Consider the following 15,493-nt stretch of genomic DNA (forward strand, 5'->3'; position numbering starts at 1 on the left):
TCCCTGTATCACCCCAACTCTCATTACCTCTGTTCTTTCTCGTCCTTTCTTAAATATACGATGTTGAGGACAATCTAGTTGTTCAAAAATTAATTTGTCATATGCTTATATTAGTTATTATCAATGATGCTAGACCTGGTAGTGTTGCTTTCAAGATTTTGGCAACAAATTACTAGTGGACACAAGCTTGACAGGTAGCAAGACGCAGTGCACACAACGAAATGTGTTTGTATTATTACGATAGATAGATGGAAGCTGGAAGAAAATGAGTGTGGTCCATATGCTTAAATACGGTGGGCCCTGCAAAGCTGTGGACAAGAGGAGGAGGAGGTACACGCATGCATGACTAGGAAAAGAAATAGGAAGGGCATAGAATACGAAGCAATATGCTGCTGCTCTCCTGTCCACATGATGCGGATCTGGAGAAGCAGCGATGGCGAGAGTGTGGTGTGGGTGACTCTTCCCGCCACCTCACCGCGTCCACGTGTCCCCACTAGAAATCGCCCAAAAGATCTCTCTCTCATCCTGAATAGAAAATGGACATGCCAGTTTGCGAGTTGAGTCGGTAGGTAGTGCCGTATCTGATTGGTGGCAGCGATCGGCCCATGGCCAACCCAACAATTCCATGGATGCTTTGTCCCTGCTCTGCTGTACCAACAACAATTACTCTTACAGGGCTAGAAAGATCTTGATTATTCAACCGAGTCTACAAAACAAATGTTTACCTCACCTGAGCAATAAGTATTTCCGGATTTCTTTTTTGTTTGCATTCATTTTAATATTTGTTATCGGTGCTACTACTTACAAACGAAGTCCGTTGCATGCATCAGTGCTAGTGGGTAACTCGCAGTGCCGTTGAAGCACCTCATCTCATGCCAATGCCAGAGGCTGTTGTTACCTGGTCAGCGATCAATCCATGCCATTGCCAACCCACCCTAGCAACCAACAACTGATTTTCCTTCCCACCTCCTTCCCTCCCAGATACTATGAGTGCACGCTACATAACATGGGTTGCAAATCTGACCCCATCTGGACAATCAACATCTGCTTAGGTTCTATGGTCACCATCGAAATATCAGATACAGCTGCCTACTAATCCAGAACACGGACGGGGGGTCAGGCACCTTGCTTAGCAGCGATACAGCTTTACATACTACTAGCATTAGGTGCAACACTTCTGATCCTACAGGTACATACACTCCAGTCTGAAAAATGCTTGCTAGCCTACTGCACCATGCTCCCCACCACCCAATTCTCTGACACCACCAGAGCGCACGACAAAATTTCGGGGTGCACAATCTTAGATAGCTTCCACCTCTACTCCTTGTTCCTGGTCGCTCGGTCTTTCTTGTGCCCTCCAAGGATACGGGAGATCTGCAGACCTCTGCTGAAGGCCTGGTTGAACAGCATCCTCGTCTGGAATTCGGACACGAACGGGAACCAAGCAAGGAAGGCGATGGGTGTGAACAGGAGGAGCCCCATCAGGATCTCGTAGCCCCGGGCAAGAGCCTTGATGGATCCCCAGAGCCCGATCTTTTGAATCACAGGCCTGATCGCTTGGGCAATCTGCAAAAAAGGGGCAACCCAAGAATAATAAATAACGCATGTAATCAAGAGGGAGGGATGGTGGAAAGATAGAAACATGTTCAGGCACTAACCAGGAGCAAACCCCATCCGGTCGGCATGAAAGCAAGGATGCACACAAAGATGTCCAGAACTGTCATGCCAGGGATTGCTATCAAGATTATCACAATGGATGTAAATGTTATAAATATGAGACCCTTGATCAACCGGAACACAAGCTGGAACTCTGCACTGAACCTCCTCCTGCCCACTGAAACAGTCTGGAAAAGAAAATACAATAACTGAGTGCACCAGCTAGATGGAGACCAGCTAAACCATAGGCAGTTCTTGTTCAAAGGCAAAACATTTTATTACGATTCTAGCATCTCGATAGGTAAGCAGGTTAATTCTATGGACACCAAGATTGCTCTATTATATGAATCAAAGGGATCCTCAAATCTCACTGCCTAATGGCATCATTATCACAACCTACTCTTCTCTGGGACCTCTGAGTGCCACAGTTAATTGAAGAAAAATAAAAATTGAATAATACCTTCATAACGAGCAAGATAACAAAAATTACAACCCATGAGAAGCAATAGACCTGCAAAAGAGCATTAGTTAGAAACACCGCATCAGCATAAACAGATGAAACCACCTTAATTTGCCAAATAAGATAAGTAAATTACCAGCACACTGTGGGTATCCTTGGTTATCTTCTTTGTTATATTCAAATGATACACAAGCCCATATTGGTAGATGAAGAAACGCAATGCAAGCAGTATCTCAACAATTGTACCACGCTTCCCAGAGTGTCGAAGAGGCTCCTGTTCTTTGTCCCACCATGATTCCCAGCTTTTCTCTGGTGCTACACCAATACCTCCACGATTACTGATCCACTTGTGCCAATCAGTCCAGTCATCCACAATCTTCTGCCACTCAAATCCAGAAGGATTGAACAAGAATGGCGCAAAGAGCCACGTGCCCACCATGAACCACATGGAGATGGTGATGAAGATGTATGTTATAGCCCCTCTATATGACTGCCCAAATATTTCAAACACGACTAGCAAAATCATCAGCTCAATACCCTTGACAAAATGGCTTCGGGAATAAAGCCGATAGTTGTCAGCAAATTTGGCATGGAACACCACAAATCCACGTCCAGTGGCTCTATACTCAGCTCCTCCATGGAGCAATGTCTTTCCATAGTAATGAGTTTTGGTCCCAAGTGAAAATGTGAAGAAAACAGATGCCAATTGGAGTTGCATTAGTACAAAGTCACTCAAAGCTGTTCTGAATCCTCTCTCCAGGCCAATTTCCATCATCATGGGTAGCGCCATCAAAAATCCAAGTTGCACAAAAGACTCTGATGCAAGAGCAACCTGGAGAGGCGTATTGTGCACAAACCTCCTTCCAGTAGCCAGTGCTTCATCAAGTCCACTTAGGACAAGATATAACCGCCCATAGAGGAAAACATACACGGTCCACACTGTAATCTAAGTCCAAAAAGAAAAACCACAAAGGTTAAGCATTAAACAATGAATGGCTGTTAAAACTGATAAGTTCAGGTTAGCAAAATACCATTGTACTGAAGTAGAAACCAATTGTTGTATAGTAACAAGACAGCATTCTGAAGAAATCAAAGCGGTGACCCAGCCGATAGATGTCACGGCTCAGTGTCTGTTCGCCATTTCCATTTGCTATCTTTGCCTCAAATAGAGATATTTGATTAAGACCCACATCCCTTCCCTTGCCAACTTGCATGTATTCATGATGAGTAACGTTTCCTTCACGCAGTGTGGAATTAAACCCTGCATCATAAAACAACATAAGAGACCACACCAGAACAGTTCAAGATTTACTAAGTCAAGCAGCAATAGCAAAAGGTTAGTACCTGCAAATATGTCCTCGCTAAGATTGATAATTTTGGATGCTTTACTCACACCACCCCTTGTAAGGTGGAAAAGACGATCGAAGATATCAGGATGGCCATAGTGAAATCGAACCCTGGACAAAGTGGTGTTAAGAAAAAGAATGTCAATGCCAAGAACTACAGAAGGTCTTTTAGAATCAAGTTACTGTCCAGTACTAGTAACCTTGGGGAGAACAAATAAACCGAGCAGTTAACAAAATAGAACCAATAGACTGCGCAATGTCATACAGTGAATGTACAATTGATCTCAGATGTATACCTCAGCGGATTGGCAAGCACACGTTGTCCAATAGTCACAAAACTAGTCTCCTGATTTGACATGAACCAAGCAAGGGATGAAACACTGCACAAAATTTAGCAAAGATTTAATCACAAATTACAATTGGAAACGAAAAAATACTAAATATAGCTCAAAATAATACAAGATAATGCCATAGCCACGTACGTGCATAATTTAATCATAATTCAGAAAAGTAGAACATGGAAAATTACCTGCCAGTAAATATGTGCTCTCTTACACCAAGTATTGACGGGTATCTCACACCATCGTGTTTCTCCTCAAACTCTTGCAGCAGATTCCTCATCTTCAAAGCCTCCTCCATATAGTGTTCCTGCCATGACAACTCAACATAAGCAAATGAACAAGAATGCAAAAATAATTTCCTAAAACCTCAAATTGCACAGAGCTGTACCTGATTCATATCAATAGTTTGGAGACACTCGCCTCGAGTGAATATGATTGCATGGTTCTGATTTTCTGGCTTTCCTTCACCTAAAATAGCATTACCTGGCAGTTTTATCTTGTAGATGACCTACAGCGAAAACATAGATGGCAAATAAGTGCAACACAACTTGGACCACTAAGGCTGTGAGAAACCATTGCTTCCAAAGAATTTGGTCACTGTAAATTGGACATTTCATTTGAAAGATCTTGAACTTTTCTAGATTGAACATGGAACAATCCTAACAGCTGCACTCAAAATTACAACAAGCATTCAAATAAATATTTATACATCACCAAAGTTCTTCGGGGCTACATGACTTTGGGACGAAGGTAGTGCATATAAGGCCAAGATGAAGGGATTACTACCCCACTCCCAAACCAAGTGTCATATCAAGCAAGGAAAGATAAACCTGACCAAATTTCACCCAAGGAATACCAAATTAACAAAGCATTTTGTTTCCATTACCTGATCAAGACTCTGGCCAGGCTCATTAGGTTTTGTAACAGAAGCCTTCACCAATGCCGAGTAGTAAACCTTTTCAACCTTCTTGTTCCTATCCTGACTAGGCGCTTCAACTTCATCAATATAGGCAACCCGCAGCGATGGATATCTGTCAAAAAGCCCTTTCTGTTATTTCAGTGCCCTGAATAACTACAAAATACCCTGCAAAGCTTTGCCTGTGTTTATTTGATTGTGGTGAAAATTATAAACACAAAACTTCACAGGGTATGTTGATTATCTAAAAGGATAAGTAACACAAGAACACCAAAACATATGTACATAGGACAGAGATCCTGCATGGTAATAAACAAAACTCACATTCAAACTAAAGATAGTGCCATTTTTTTTCTCTAACACGCAGGAGAACTGCGTATCATTGTATTAATAGTAGAAGGAGTTTTTCCCCTCTTAATGAAATGACACGCAGCTCTCCTGCATTGTTCGAGAAAAAAAAAATAGTAGGAGTCATACAGACACCCAGACACACACACTAGAACTATATGAACTTAATCACGGATAAAAGTGCTGGAAAGACCTGACCACTTGACCTTCTAATCAGCACCTCTAGCAGTGAGCAAGGAAAGTCCCTTAGCTCCTGCCATACTCTATTTAAAATAGTGCCATTCTTAGATTGTTCTAGATCAACAAACATTCTGAATCCATGCAAAAGCAAAACTACTACAATACCATAAACTTCTTTTCATATATGAGCATGTAATTTGAAAATGAGCAAAAAAAATAAATATTCACATCCTACTTGTAGAATAGCATTTATGCAGAGTTTTTAAGAAACTCACGTTGTCATTAGCCTCAATATGTCATGTGCACAAGGTTCGCCAGACCGTTTCTGGATTCCATATTGCTGACACGAGACAACATATGTAAACTTCATGTCAGCTATGGCCTTGCACTGTGTCATTAATTGTGAGTCCTCGGACATCAGTTCAGTTGCTCTGTAACCTTCCATAAGATCTAATGAACAAGGAAGAGAAGTCAGTAAATACATCAAAAGGCACACATTTCAGATCAACAGCATAGAGTGAGCCATTAGAAATACCATCATCTTGGGCCATATCAAGAAAAGCCTGAAGCTCCAAAGCTTTTCGGTAGTACATCATCCCTCTTACTGTGTAGATAACAGTAGCAACCACAAAATTAAATGAATACAATACATATTTAAAATGTTTCTTTAGAAAAAAAATAATACAAATCTGGATCACACACAAGATATAGCATACCAGTTCTTGTCAATGTCTGTCCCCTATATGATGCCCAAAGACGAAGCTCCTCTTCCAATTCTTCGTCCTCACGGAGCTCCTCCTCACTCTTTCGGTCCACTCTTTCAAGGAAATTTTTCCATTCATCTTCAAAGAGGTTAACAAATGCAATGTTGCAGTGTCAGTTTCTCAGAGGACATCGAAGAACCAAACCAGAATAATTCGAATCAACATCAATCCAAGTAAAGTGCTACAGAAGGGAGAAAATAACCTGGGTAAATCTTCTGTAGGTAGAAAAGGATGGAAACTCCATCCTCATTTGGCTCTTCTAGATTTTGTGAGGAGAACAGAACATCTTCCTTGTAATAAGGAGTCAAGACACTGCAGTATAGAAATCATTGCAGGAAAATATAACATTTTGCAAAAGTGACCAGGCAAGAGCTCACAGGTATTGTGAAAAAAGGTGCAAAAACTAACATATGCAAGACAAAAATATATAATCAGGGTTGCCCAAATGAAACAAATAACTGAGAATAATGCAGTTCAAACAAAACACAGACAAAAAAAAAACAAAATCATTTCAGATAGTTATGTATCACGGTAGACAATATATGATATTAACAAGGAAAACTCTACAGCCATCAGATGGTTATGAAGCAATCACGGCAGTCATATATGACATTGAGAACAAAAAACTACACAGCGAGAAAGTAATATAACGATCAATCTTTAACAAACAAGGTTTGAGAAGAACACAGGTTATCAAATTCGCGCATAGCAAGCAGTGAAAACTTACGAGAAGGGTAACATATTCCGCACTTTAGGAGCATTTGGCATCTCCATAAACAGAGAATTTGCAAAGAACGATATTCGCCTTCTGGCATCAAGGTTTGTAGGGACATCCATAGCAGACTCCTTCACAGTTAGCAGAAGGTGAAGCCTCTTTATCTGAAACGTAAATAGTTCATTATAACAACGTGAAGGACAAAATCTTCATGCCAGAATTTGTTACTAAAAATAATAAAGGGATGACAATCAAACCTTTTCAGTCCATGCATCCGATTCCTCCATGGGGAACCTAATAGCTTTAGCAAACAACTGATCTTGCTGATCTAGTGGTGTAATTCCTTCATGTCTTCTATTATGTCCACCATGTATGGATTCCAACATTCTGGAAGAACAAGCGGCCATAAAAGGTCACGAGAGATCAGACGATCATCAATTTCCAAAATCACCGGATACCATGACAAAAGATGTATATAAAAAGAATAACTAAGCTGTATGTAGAATTAGAACTGGAACTAAGCTCCAAGATTAGAACAAAAGAGCATTGTGAGACTCCTTGCAGCAGTCAGCAAATACCACCCAAGCCCTAAAACACTACAATTTTCAGGTAAAAACGGTTAACAGCAAGAAAGCAAGCAGAGCTGCATCGCAAAAATATAATGGCTGTGGCAAAAAAAAAATGGCATGTGTATGATTCTATTTGAAGAAGAGTATCAAGGATTACAGCAGAAACTAAACTCCTCACCCTCCAAGCTGCTCTTCCTCCATTATGTCCCTTGTGACCACCTCAAGCATATCTTGAAACAAAATGACGACCTGACCCAAGTCTTCTTCTTTATTCTTTTGCTGTAATACAAAGAAATTGATGCAGTGAGAAGCTATCCTTTCTGAACACAACCTAAAACAATGATGGAAAGTCTTGTACCAGTAACTCAAGTAAGTCAATAAACTTCTTGCTCAGTGCAGGAAGGCTCCTCATAGTTAGATCCCTTATCAGGGTTTCCTCTGCTATGTGCTTATCCACAACATCAAAAATCTCTTTTATGACACTGAAATAAGCAGCAAAAGGAGCTTCAGCTAAGCAGATGTTGCAAGCCAGTAACAAAACATGCAAAAGTACATTAAATTTCACAGATATGCCAGCATACACCCCCCCACACACACAAAAAAAAAACTCCTCTTTTCCCTTCTGATATGGGACAAGGTCGCCCCTCAATTCAAATAAAGGTACTCATTTTTTAGTCTCAGCACCTCCAGGCCACAACATGGTGACTCGAACACCATAACATGCTCAAAAGTTACATGCATGACAGTTGAGGACAAATTAGAGACTCTAACCTCAGATTTTGCAATTTATCATAGCTTCGTTCTTTTTAAACTAAAGGCATAGAGTGTTTCGAGCAGAACTTGTATAAGATTAGGTTTGGTGCGATGTTGCATTCGGTCCAGACAAGGAGCTATCATGTGATCTACATGTTTGGTCCCTGGATTATGCAATCGAGCTCCATTTCTTAAAAAATAACAATCCTGCTAAGATAAAACATACAGTTTCTCACGCTGTCCAAACACTAAAGTATTGATGATGTTTTTGAAGGAAGCATAGCATTCTCTGATAGCATAGGAAAAGTATGGATCGGATCCCATTCTCTTTGTCAAATCACGGTCCTTTCCACCACTGTCTGCCGCCATATCCAACGCTATTGGAATCTACAGTACAGTAAAAAAACAATTAACACCTGAATCCACAATCACGGTAAGTAGAGAAAATACAGAATGATTGAAAGTGTATACCTTGCTAGCAAGTAGGAATGGCGGCCACTGGAATATATTCAATTCACGATCTTTACAATATGGAACAAGTAGTAAATCCATCTCCCTGTTATCTATGAGATCTTCTTCACGAAAACTTGTGATAATTAGGTTCCACATTTGAGCAAATCTTGCAGCTCTTTTCTCTTCCTCTTTCTCATCATCAGAAGCCTAAAAATCAAAGTATATCAGGTAAAATATTGTTTGTTCAACAGAGATATGCTAATGATCTACTCATAAAGCCAAGTTTCACACTAGAAATGAATACCTTGGGTTTCCTGGAAAAAGCAGCCCGCAAACCTTTCCTCTTGTTTGCATCAGAAGGGATCAAGCGCTCATTGAAGGCCACAGGCAAAGATTCAAAGCGAGATCTCAACATTCCTAGTGTCCTTATCTGGTTTCATGTACCAAGGAGTCTAGCATAAGTTCCTCATGATAAATAATGCTCCACGACATTAGGTGAAAAAAGTCTTTTCCAGAAACCAACAAAGGGCCAGCACATATAATGCATTGAGCAATGAAGCAAGATATGTAGGTATATTACTAACCTCGCCAAGACGACGATAAGCCCCGTAGATACCACCAATCAGTGTAGAGAAAAGTGCATACCAAATTTGTGTGTCCATGAAATATACCTGGATAATTTCACTAACAAGTCTCAACACATTGGTTAACGAATTCTTCTTAAATGGGGCGAAAGGAGTCGAGACACACCAGAATTATTGGAGCCCAAAGTGCAATAACAACACCAATATTGTTACTTCCTGCAAATTAAATATAAATAAGAACACCAAAATAAATCCAAAATGTAATATAGGAAATTTCAGGATAATACCATGAGGGAAAAACTCATGCCACTGGAATGTCCTGATTGGTTCTCTCATTATATCTTTGGTCGGCTGTACCAGAGGCTTGATCTACAAAAAGACAAAAAATGAATGACCAGCAGCATTAGATACCTTAGTAGCCGCACCATATTAAATACACAAACAAATGGATAATAATCAAACATTAGACAAGCCCCCTTGCAGCATTTGACATGTGCAAACAAAGTGTTGTTGCTCAATGATGTGTTAAATTTTATACATTCAAGCAAAGGAATGGCTTATGTTTTGAATGTTACTGTATGACTGAAGATATACCCATTGAGTTCCATGCACCAAAGTTCAGGCAAAGCCCACAATTGCAGCAAACATGATGTGACACTCTAATTCCCACATCAACAGTTCCGTAATGGTCAATTCCACAATAAATACACTTTGAAAAAAATCATGGTCCATGCTGTCAGATATTTTTATTTATTTTGTTCTTTAATAATGATGGCACAAACTTCATGTTCAAGCATACCAAAATGAAGCATCTGCGGACAAAGTACAATAAACAAGATGGAAGAAATGGATCTTTACCTCGATATAGAAGCTTACTGTCAACTTCATTGCTAAAAGAAGAACCCAGAACATGGTATACCTATCAGGATAACAATGCTCAGTAACTGGAAAAGATGTAACGCTAGAAGAAGACAATGAGAAGATGAGCTAATATGTTAACATACTTGAAGAGGGAGAATGCGCCTTCATGCATTCCTCTGCCAACAAATAAACGTGGCTGCAGATTTAACATAGGATCTCATTGGAAACAGAAATCGACAACCTTAACCATCTAAATAGCAGCAAACAAGAGGACGAAAGCTACCTGAGACCACCACATCATGAACGTTATGACCTTAACATTTGAACTTTCTAGGTACCTTCTGAGGAATGGGAAAAGAAATAGCATGGAGGCAAGCATGTTTGGAGCCAAGTATACCACAACAGCCAAAATGTATAAAGATGGTTGATTCTGACCACCACCAAGCCAGCTTTTTATTGTTCTTGCAAGACCAGTAGGATTCTCCCAGGTATATGCATAAGTTACAGGTAAAATCGCAACCCAAGCAGCAGCTGATATTAACTTCAAGACATATCGCAGCTTCACTGCAAATGACATGCTTCTTCTTGCTTTCCAGCCAAATATGATGTCCAGGAGAGCTGTTTAACACATTGCAGACTGATTTAAATTTATGAAATTCAACCTAAATGTAAGAAATATACATGCAAATGAAGAATAAGGTGCTTGTCTCCAAAAAAAAAAATGATGCACTTATATGACCCTTCAGTGTCATGTTACAAATTCGTTATTCATCAGTCAAGAAACTGAATGCTAAATTACATGCCTATCAACGCTGCCAGTATTTTTGCATGCCTATCAACGCTGCTAGTATTTTTTTTAGCTGCCAAAAGCAAATGGCAGGTAGCGAAAATAGAGTGAAGTAGGATCAGGGTATCTCAATGGGAAGAATAGCTTGAGAAAGTACATGCTGTTTTATCACAAAGAGTACCAGAAACATGAAAACCTTCTAATTACATTGGCATATCAAAGTTCTGTAACAACTACTGAGCTCCCGGGCAAAAAACCTATGGCGTGCATTGACAAATATGCTAACAGGACGAGGAAGGGATGGAGCAAGGACCAAATACCTTGACCCAACTTCAAAACTGCAGCAGTAATAAATATGCTCAAAACCTGCTTAAACACTTTTGTGTCAAAGATATCACTTGGTGTGCCACCATTCCAAGCAAGTATAATCATGGCCTATATTAAAACCAAATACCATCAGAAATATAGGAAGCTGAAGGGATGGCAATGTTCAGCAAACTGAGAGATGGAAAGAAGTGTAACAGAGTGAAAGTGCTGAAGAAAGGGCAATTAACCTGTAAGGATAGTATCAAGAAGATCCACATTCTGTCGAAACTACGGAATATGTGCCAAAATGAACGTATCTCCACGAAATTAACCTTTCCCATCCAATGAACGCTACCCACAGAAGTGTTCTCCTGGATCACAATAAAAAAATGGGTACAAATAAGGATTATTGCCCACACTCTATTTTTGCTTGCTTTATGTTAGAGGAACAATAGATACAACAAATTCATGGATATTTATTGCAAGGTAAACAAAATAACGTACAAGTTAAAAGGCATGAAAAGCAAGTAGCTCAAATCTAGCTCGCGTAATATCACATATCAAAAGGAACATATAGCTAAATGAGTGTATCTACCAGAAAAAAGAACAAATAGTATGCAGCTCCTGGCCAGAAAATTGTATGGTCAAGTTCAATGCGTAAGTAGTTACGACAATGAATATTACACATAAGATGAGACAATAAAGGCTCATAAGTTACACATTGGCAAGATAGAAGTATGGAAATATTAGTGTGAACAGGAACCTACCCCATTCAGACGATTAGGATAGGCATCCTTGGGAGTCTTGAAAAAATCAGCATCAGCCCTCATAGGCCACCCTAGCCGGAAACAATCTACTGACCTGACAAGCAATATAGGAATGATTTGGCTTTCTTTACAATCTAGACCACAAAATAGAAAATACCAATTCAGTTCAATCATCACTTACCAAAAGTACTCATTTAGATCATCATAGTTTCTCCAATGCGAGTGTTTTGATTTTATAGTCTTGCTCCTTTCTGCTTCCTGTTAACAAAACTGGTCAGATTTGAAATGAATGTATGATAACATTTAAAAACTAAAATCTGCAAATGTTATACCTTCTCTATAACTTTGTATATTGGAGTCACAACTTTCATCAAGAAGGCTTCTTCATCACCACCATATGCTGGCTTAACATTTTCACCAGTCATTGGGCTCACATTTCCGGCCAACATGCCATAGAGTTCAAAAGCCATCTATTAAGATGCAAAGGAGCCTTTATCAGGATGGACTCACCAGAATTAAAACTTATAAATAAAGATCTGTACCAGCATGCAACCATTCCCCATTGAGTACACCAGAACACTACAGCTAGGTTATTGTTGTTGTTATTTCTAAACTGAAGAATAATATATGAAAGTAAATCTAGAAAAAAAAAAGAGCACAAGCTGATCTTACATGATGGTAGATGTAACAAAGACATTCTGGCATGAATCTCAAATTAGCCGCCTCACCCCAAATCAGCAGGTAGAGACCCATATAAAGAAGCTTACGCTGCTGTACTTCCTGTTGAATAGTTGGCAACCTGGAGACCATTCAGCTACTGTTAGAGAAGCATTAAGAGATGCAGTATCCCTTTCAAGAGGAAGCAACTTTACGGGATGAAATGTTGTGATGTGATGGTTGACAAATTAAAAAATAGATATAAAACAAGAAATGCAACCATAGCTATAAGAAAATCAGTTCAAGTGGTTCCTGTACATTCCATAATTGCTTTGAACCTACCATAAACTGCTTTTGCGGCCAAGGTACTTGCACCACTTCTTATAATTCTTAAATAGCTTCTTCATTACAGCATCCAGAGCTTGGTCATCTAACTGAAAAATAGGACATGATCACATCATTAGTATGCAAATGGGGAATAATCCAAAAGGAGGTATTTTTGTTCCACCCAAATATTCAAACGGAAAAAAAGGGGGGTTTAAATGCTCACCTTTGGCTGTTGTTCAGCTTTTGGTATTTTCCTTACGTGCACATTTGCAAGTAACAGTATGAGATGTTCCCGTTGGTTGGACACATTATCTTTCTGAGGAGAGAATCTTGCAGTTAGACGGAGCATATTTTGAAAGCAATGTACAGCACAGCACAACGAATTCTCTGTATCGCTCAATTACCTGGAACCCAAACATGGCCTGGAGCCAGTCAAGAAGGTCTTTACCAGTGTTCTTGTCATCAGGCTTCTTCTCATGGTCCTTTGGCCATGGCAGGCCTCTAATGTTTCGGAGAGCGTAAACAGCTGCTTGAATCTACATAATGACGAGGAATACGAAGATTATAAACAGCTTACTTGCTACTCAACTAATGAGATAGTACTATTTCCCAATCCAATGAGGACAAGGATGGATGAAAACCTCTGGGTAACGCATAATAGCTTGATTGGTACTCTCAGGATCAAGAGGAAGAATATTGTAGGGAACATAGAGCTTTTTCTTCTCTTCAACTTTGTTGTGTGTATCCAAAATCTGCATGGGAAAGTTGTATCACGGTACATATGATGGAAAACTAACAATCCTCTGGTGGCAGTAGAAACGATGCAGTACCGCTTGATCGACTTCGACAGACTGTGAGACGTTAACGGCTCTCAAGACCTCGAACAAGACAGCAGCTGTTTGGTATGCTTTGGTGAGCAGGGCACTGAGCAATGTAGCAAAGAGAGGGCAGAGTGTCATGGGAGGAGCAACAGCATGAGTGCAGGTAGCATCAACTAACAGTAGAGTGAAATGGCTGACCGGTCAGCCTTGTCGGCGGCGTTTTGAAGCGCCTGGATGTACTTCTTGTAGTATTCACGGTAGAAACGCTGCATCTCCCTGGCATCGCTCTGGTGCACCCTTCCCTTCAATGTGGGATCATTCTCCTAGGGAATGAAGAGTAGTTAAAAGGTTTGAGCATGCATCTTCCATGAAGAGTAGAAATAACAAGTCAAAGTAGCCGCCATGGATAGTGGATAGTAGTACCCTCTCTAGCCTCTGAAGAAGTGCTGTTTTGAACTGACGAACACCACGGCCACTGGAAGTAGGGTCGAGGCGGTGAGCCTTCTCGAAGGCGTAGAAGCGACCTGCGTCGAACGCGTTGAGTAGGCGCAGATGCAGGAGCAGTAATGATTAAAAAAAAAACTAAAACTCACAGAGGTATGCGACGCGCGGGTTGGTGGCCTCGACCTCGTTGGCCACCCTTAGGATGGGCGCGATCTCGACGAGCGAGGAGGGTACGACCTCGCTGTCGAAGATGGACTCGCCGAGGTTGCCGACGGTCTGCGTGCGGAGGAGGCGCCTCCCGGAGGATGGCGGGGCGGCCGGCGAGGGCGAGGGCGAGGAGGAGGACATGTCGGGCCTCCGCCCCGGCGCCGCCATCCCGTGCCGGCGGGGTCTTTGTTATTTATTTACCTGAGATTCAGATGAGCTGGGGTCGCTCAATCTGCAAATCAAAATCGAATCGAAAATGCGCGGAGAGAGCAGCAGCAGGGACAGCGGCGGCGAGCTTGCCTTGGGAGAAGGGAAGGCGCATGGAAGGAAACCCTAGATTTGGCGGCGGCTCGGGCGCAATGCCGCCACTGCTGCTGCTGCTGCTGCTCGAGTGGAGTGGAGTGGAGCGCAGCACACCTTGCAGATTGGGGAGGTGAGCGGAGCGACGGAAAGGGAGGTTCTGCTGGGGTTTTCAAACTCTTTCGGTAGCGGCGGAGGCATCAGGGCCTCGGATTCAAAGGGTTATCACACTCGTGCCACTGGCACTCATGCCTTGTAGTGGCATTGCCGTGATTAGGTGCGTCCGTTGAGGGCATTCCTGTGCACGTGACAATGGCCACGCCCGCTGAGCACGTGGGCCCAACGCAGCGCCGGCTCGTCGTCTGCATCTGCACCACCATTCCTTCCTCCTCTTCTCCAACTTTTCTTTCGTTTTTTGTATGCTACTATCAATATGATGTGTAGCTAGCTCTTAATTAGTTAGATGCATCCATGCAAATGCGGCTGGGAACATGGGCCGGCCGCCCACATGCGTTCCTTTCTTTCCTCCACCTCGGGGAAAAGGATCCTTGTAGATGGAGAACATGAGTATCCATGGATGGACACGACAAAACAAGAGTGTGTTCAGTTACATGTACCATTTAAGTTCATGTGTGAAAATAGTTCGAGATAAATAGTTTTGGTTGGATGAGCTGTATCAACTCATATTCAGGATAATGCTATCTCGCTTGACATCTATCAAAAGAAGTGAATTATATGGTTGAACGGAATCATCCATACATACATCACGTGTAGCGTCGCCCCCAGCATGATCCATTCCATCCAGCTAGTGCTTAGTGCACGTGCTAGGTACTACCTATAACAGTGGAGTGGAGTGGGGATGGGATGACCTATCGTGTCAAATAGCTAGACGATCTTTTTTAAAGCAACTGCATATACTATACCTTTGCTA

At 41.3% G+C, this 15,493-nt stretch overlaps 1 protein-coding gene across 2 annotated transcripts; it reads right to left on the bottom strand.

Moving 5' to 3' along the window:
• Positions 1-1,030: 1,030 nt before the first annotated feature.
• On the bottom strand, positions 1,031-14,720 carry LOC117852184 (callose synthase 3). Of its 2 annotated transcripts, none has more exons than XM_034734168.2 (42): positions 14,563-14,720; positions 14,205-14,463; positions 14,035-14,135; positions 13,810-13,934; positions 13,621-13,714; positions 13,432-13,542; positions 13,195-13,326; positions 13,014-13,106; positions 12,806-12,897; positions 12,479-12,605; positions 12,139-12,276; positions 11,988-12,064; positions 11,807-11,900; positions 11,288-11,410; positions 11,054-11,168; positions 10,230-10,564; positions 10,090-10,142; positions 9,944-10,004; positions 9,373-9,454; positions 9,252-9,301; positions 9,086-9,172; positions 8,806-8,931; positions 8,520-8,708; positions 8,275-8,435; positions 7,654-7,777; positions 7,474-7,574; positions 6,984-7,113; positions 6,739-6,890; positions 6,214-6,323; positions 5,964-6,089; positions 5,783-5,851; positions 5,523-5,697; positions 4,690-4,834; positions 4,192-4,311; positions 3,992-4,110; positions 3,759-3,842; positions 3,461-3,573; positions 3,148-3,377; positions 2,253-3,062; positions 2,117-2,167; positions 1,659-1,844; positions 1,031-1,566 (listed from the first exon to the last, which is right to left on the bottom strand). In XM_034734168.2, the coding sequence occupies exons 2-42, from the start codon at positions 14,428-14,430 to the stop codon at positions 1,318-1,320; spliced, it is 5,886 nt and encodes a 1,961-aa protein (XP_034590059.1). In that variant the 5' UTR covers positions 14,431-14,463; positions 14,563-14,720; the 3' UTR covers positions 1,031-1,317. The 2 variants fall into 2 exon arrangements, with proteins under 2 accessions (XP_034590059.1, XP_072149474.1); XM_072293373.1 differs by having other exon boundaries at positions 14,205-14,479; positions 14,563-14,716.
• Positions 14,721-15,493: the final 773 nt, after the last annotated feature.

The sequence above is a fragment of the Setaria viridis genome, chromosome 4 (genome assembly GCF_005286985.2).
Source record: "Setaria viridis chromosome 4, Setaria_viridis_v4.0, whole genome shotgun sequence".
NCBI classification, from domain to species: Eukaryota; Viridiplantae; Streptophyta; class Magnoliopsida; order Poales; family Poaceae; genus Setaria; species Setaria viridis.

Excerpts from the sequence above, each read along its gene's own strand:
- LOC117852184 (XM_034734168.2), bottom strand. The coding sequence starts at position 14,430 with ATGGCGGCGCCGGGGCGGAGGCCCGACATGTCCTCCTCCTCGCCCTCG. Across the intron at positions 7,778-8,274 it reads TTTGGACAGCGTGAGAAACT|TGTCATAAAAGAGATTTTTG; the intron begins GTATGTTTTATC and ends TGCTTATTTCAG. Across the intron at positions 3,574-3,758 it reads GTGCTTGCCAATCCGCTGAG|GGTTCGATTTCACTATGGCC; the intron begins GTATACATCTGA and ends CACTTTGTCCAG.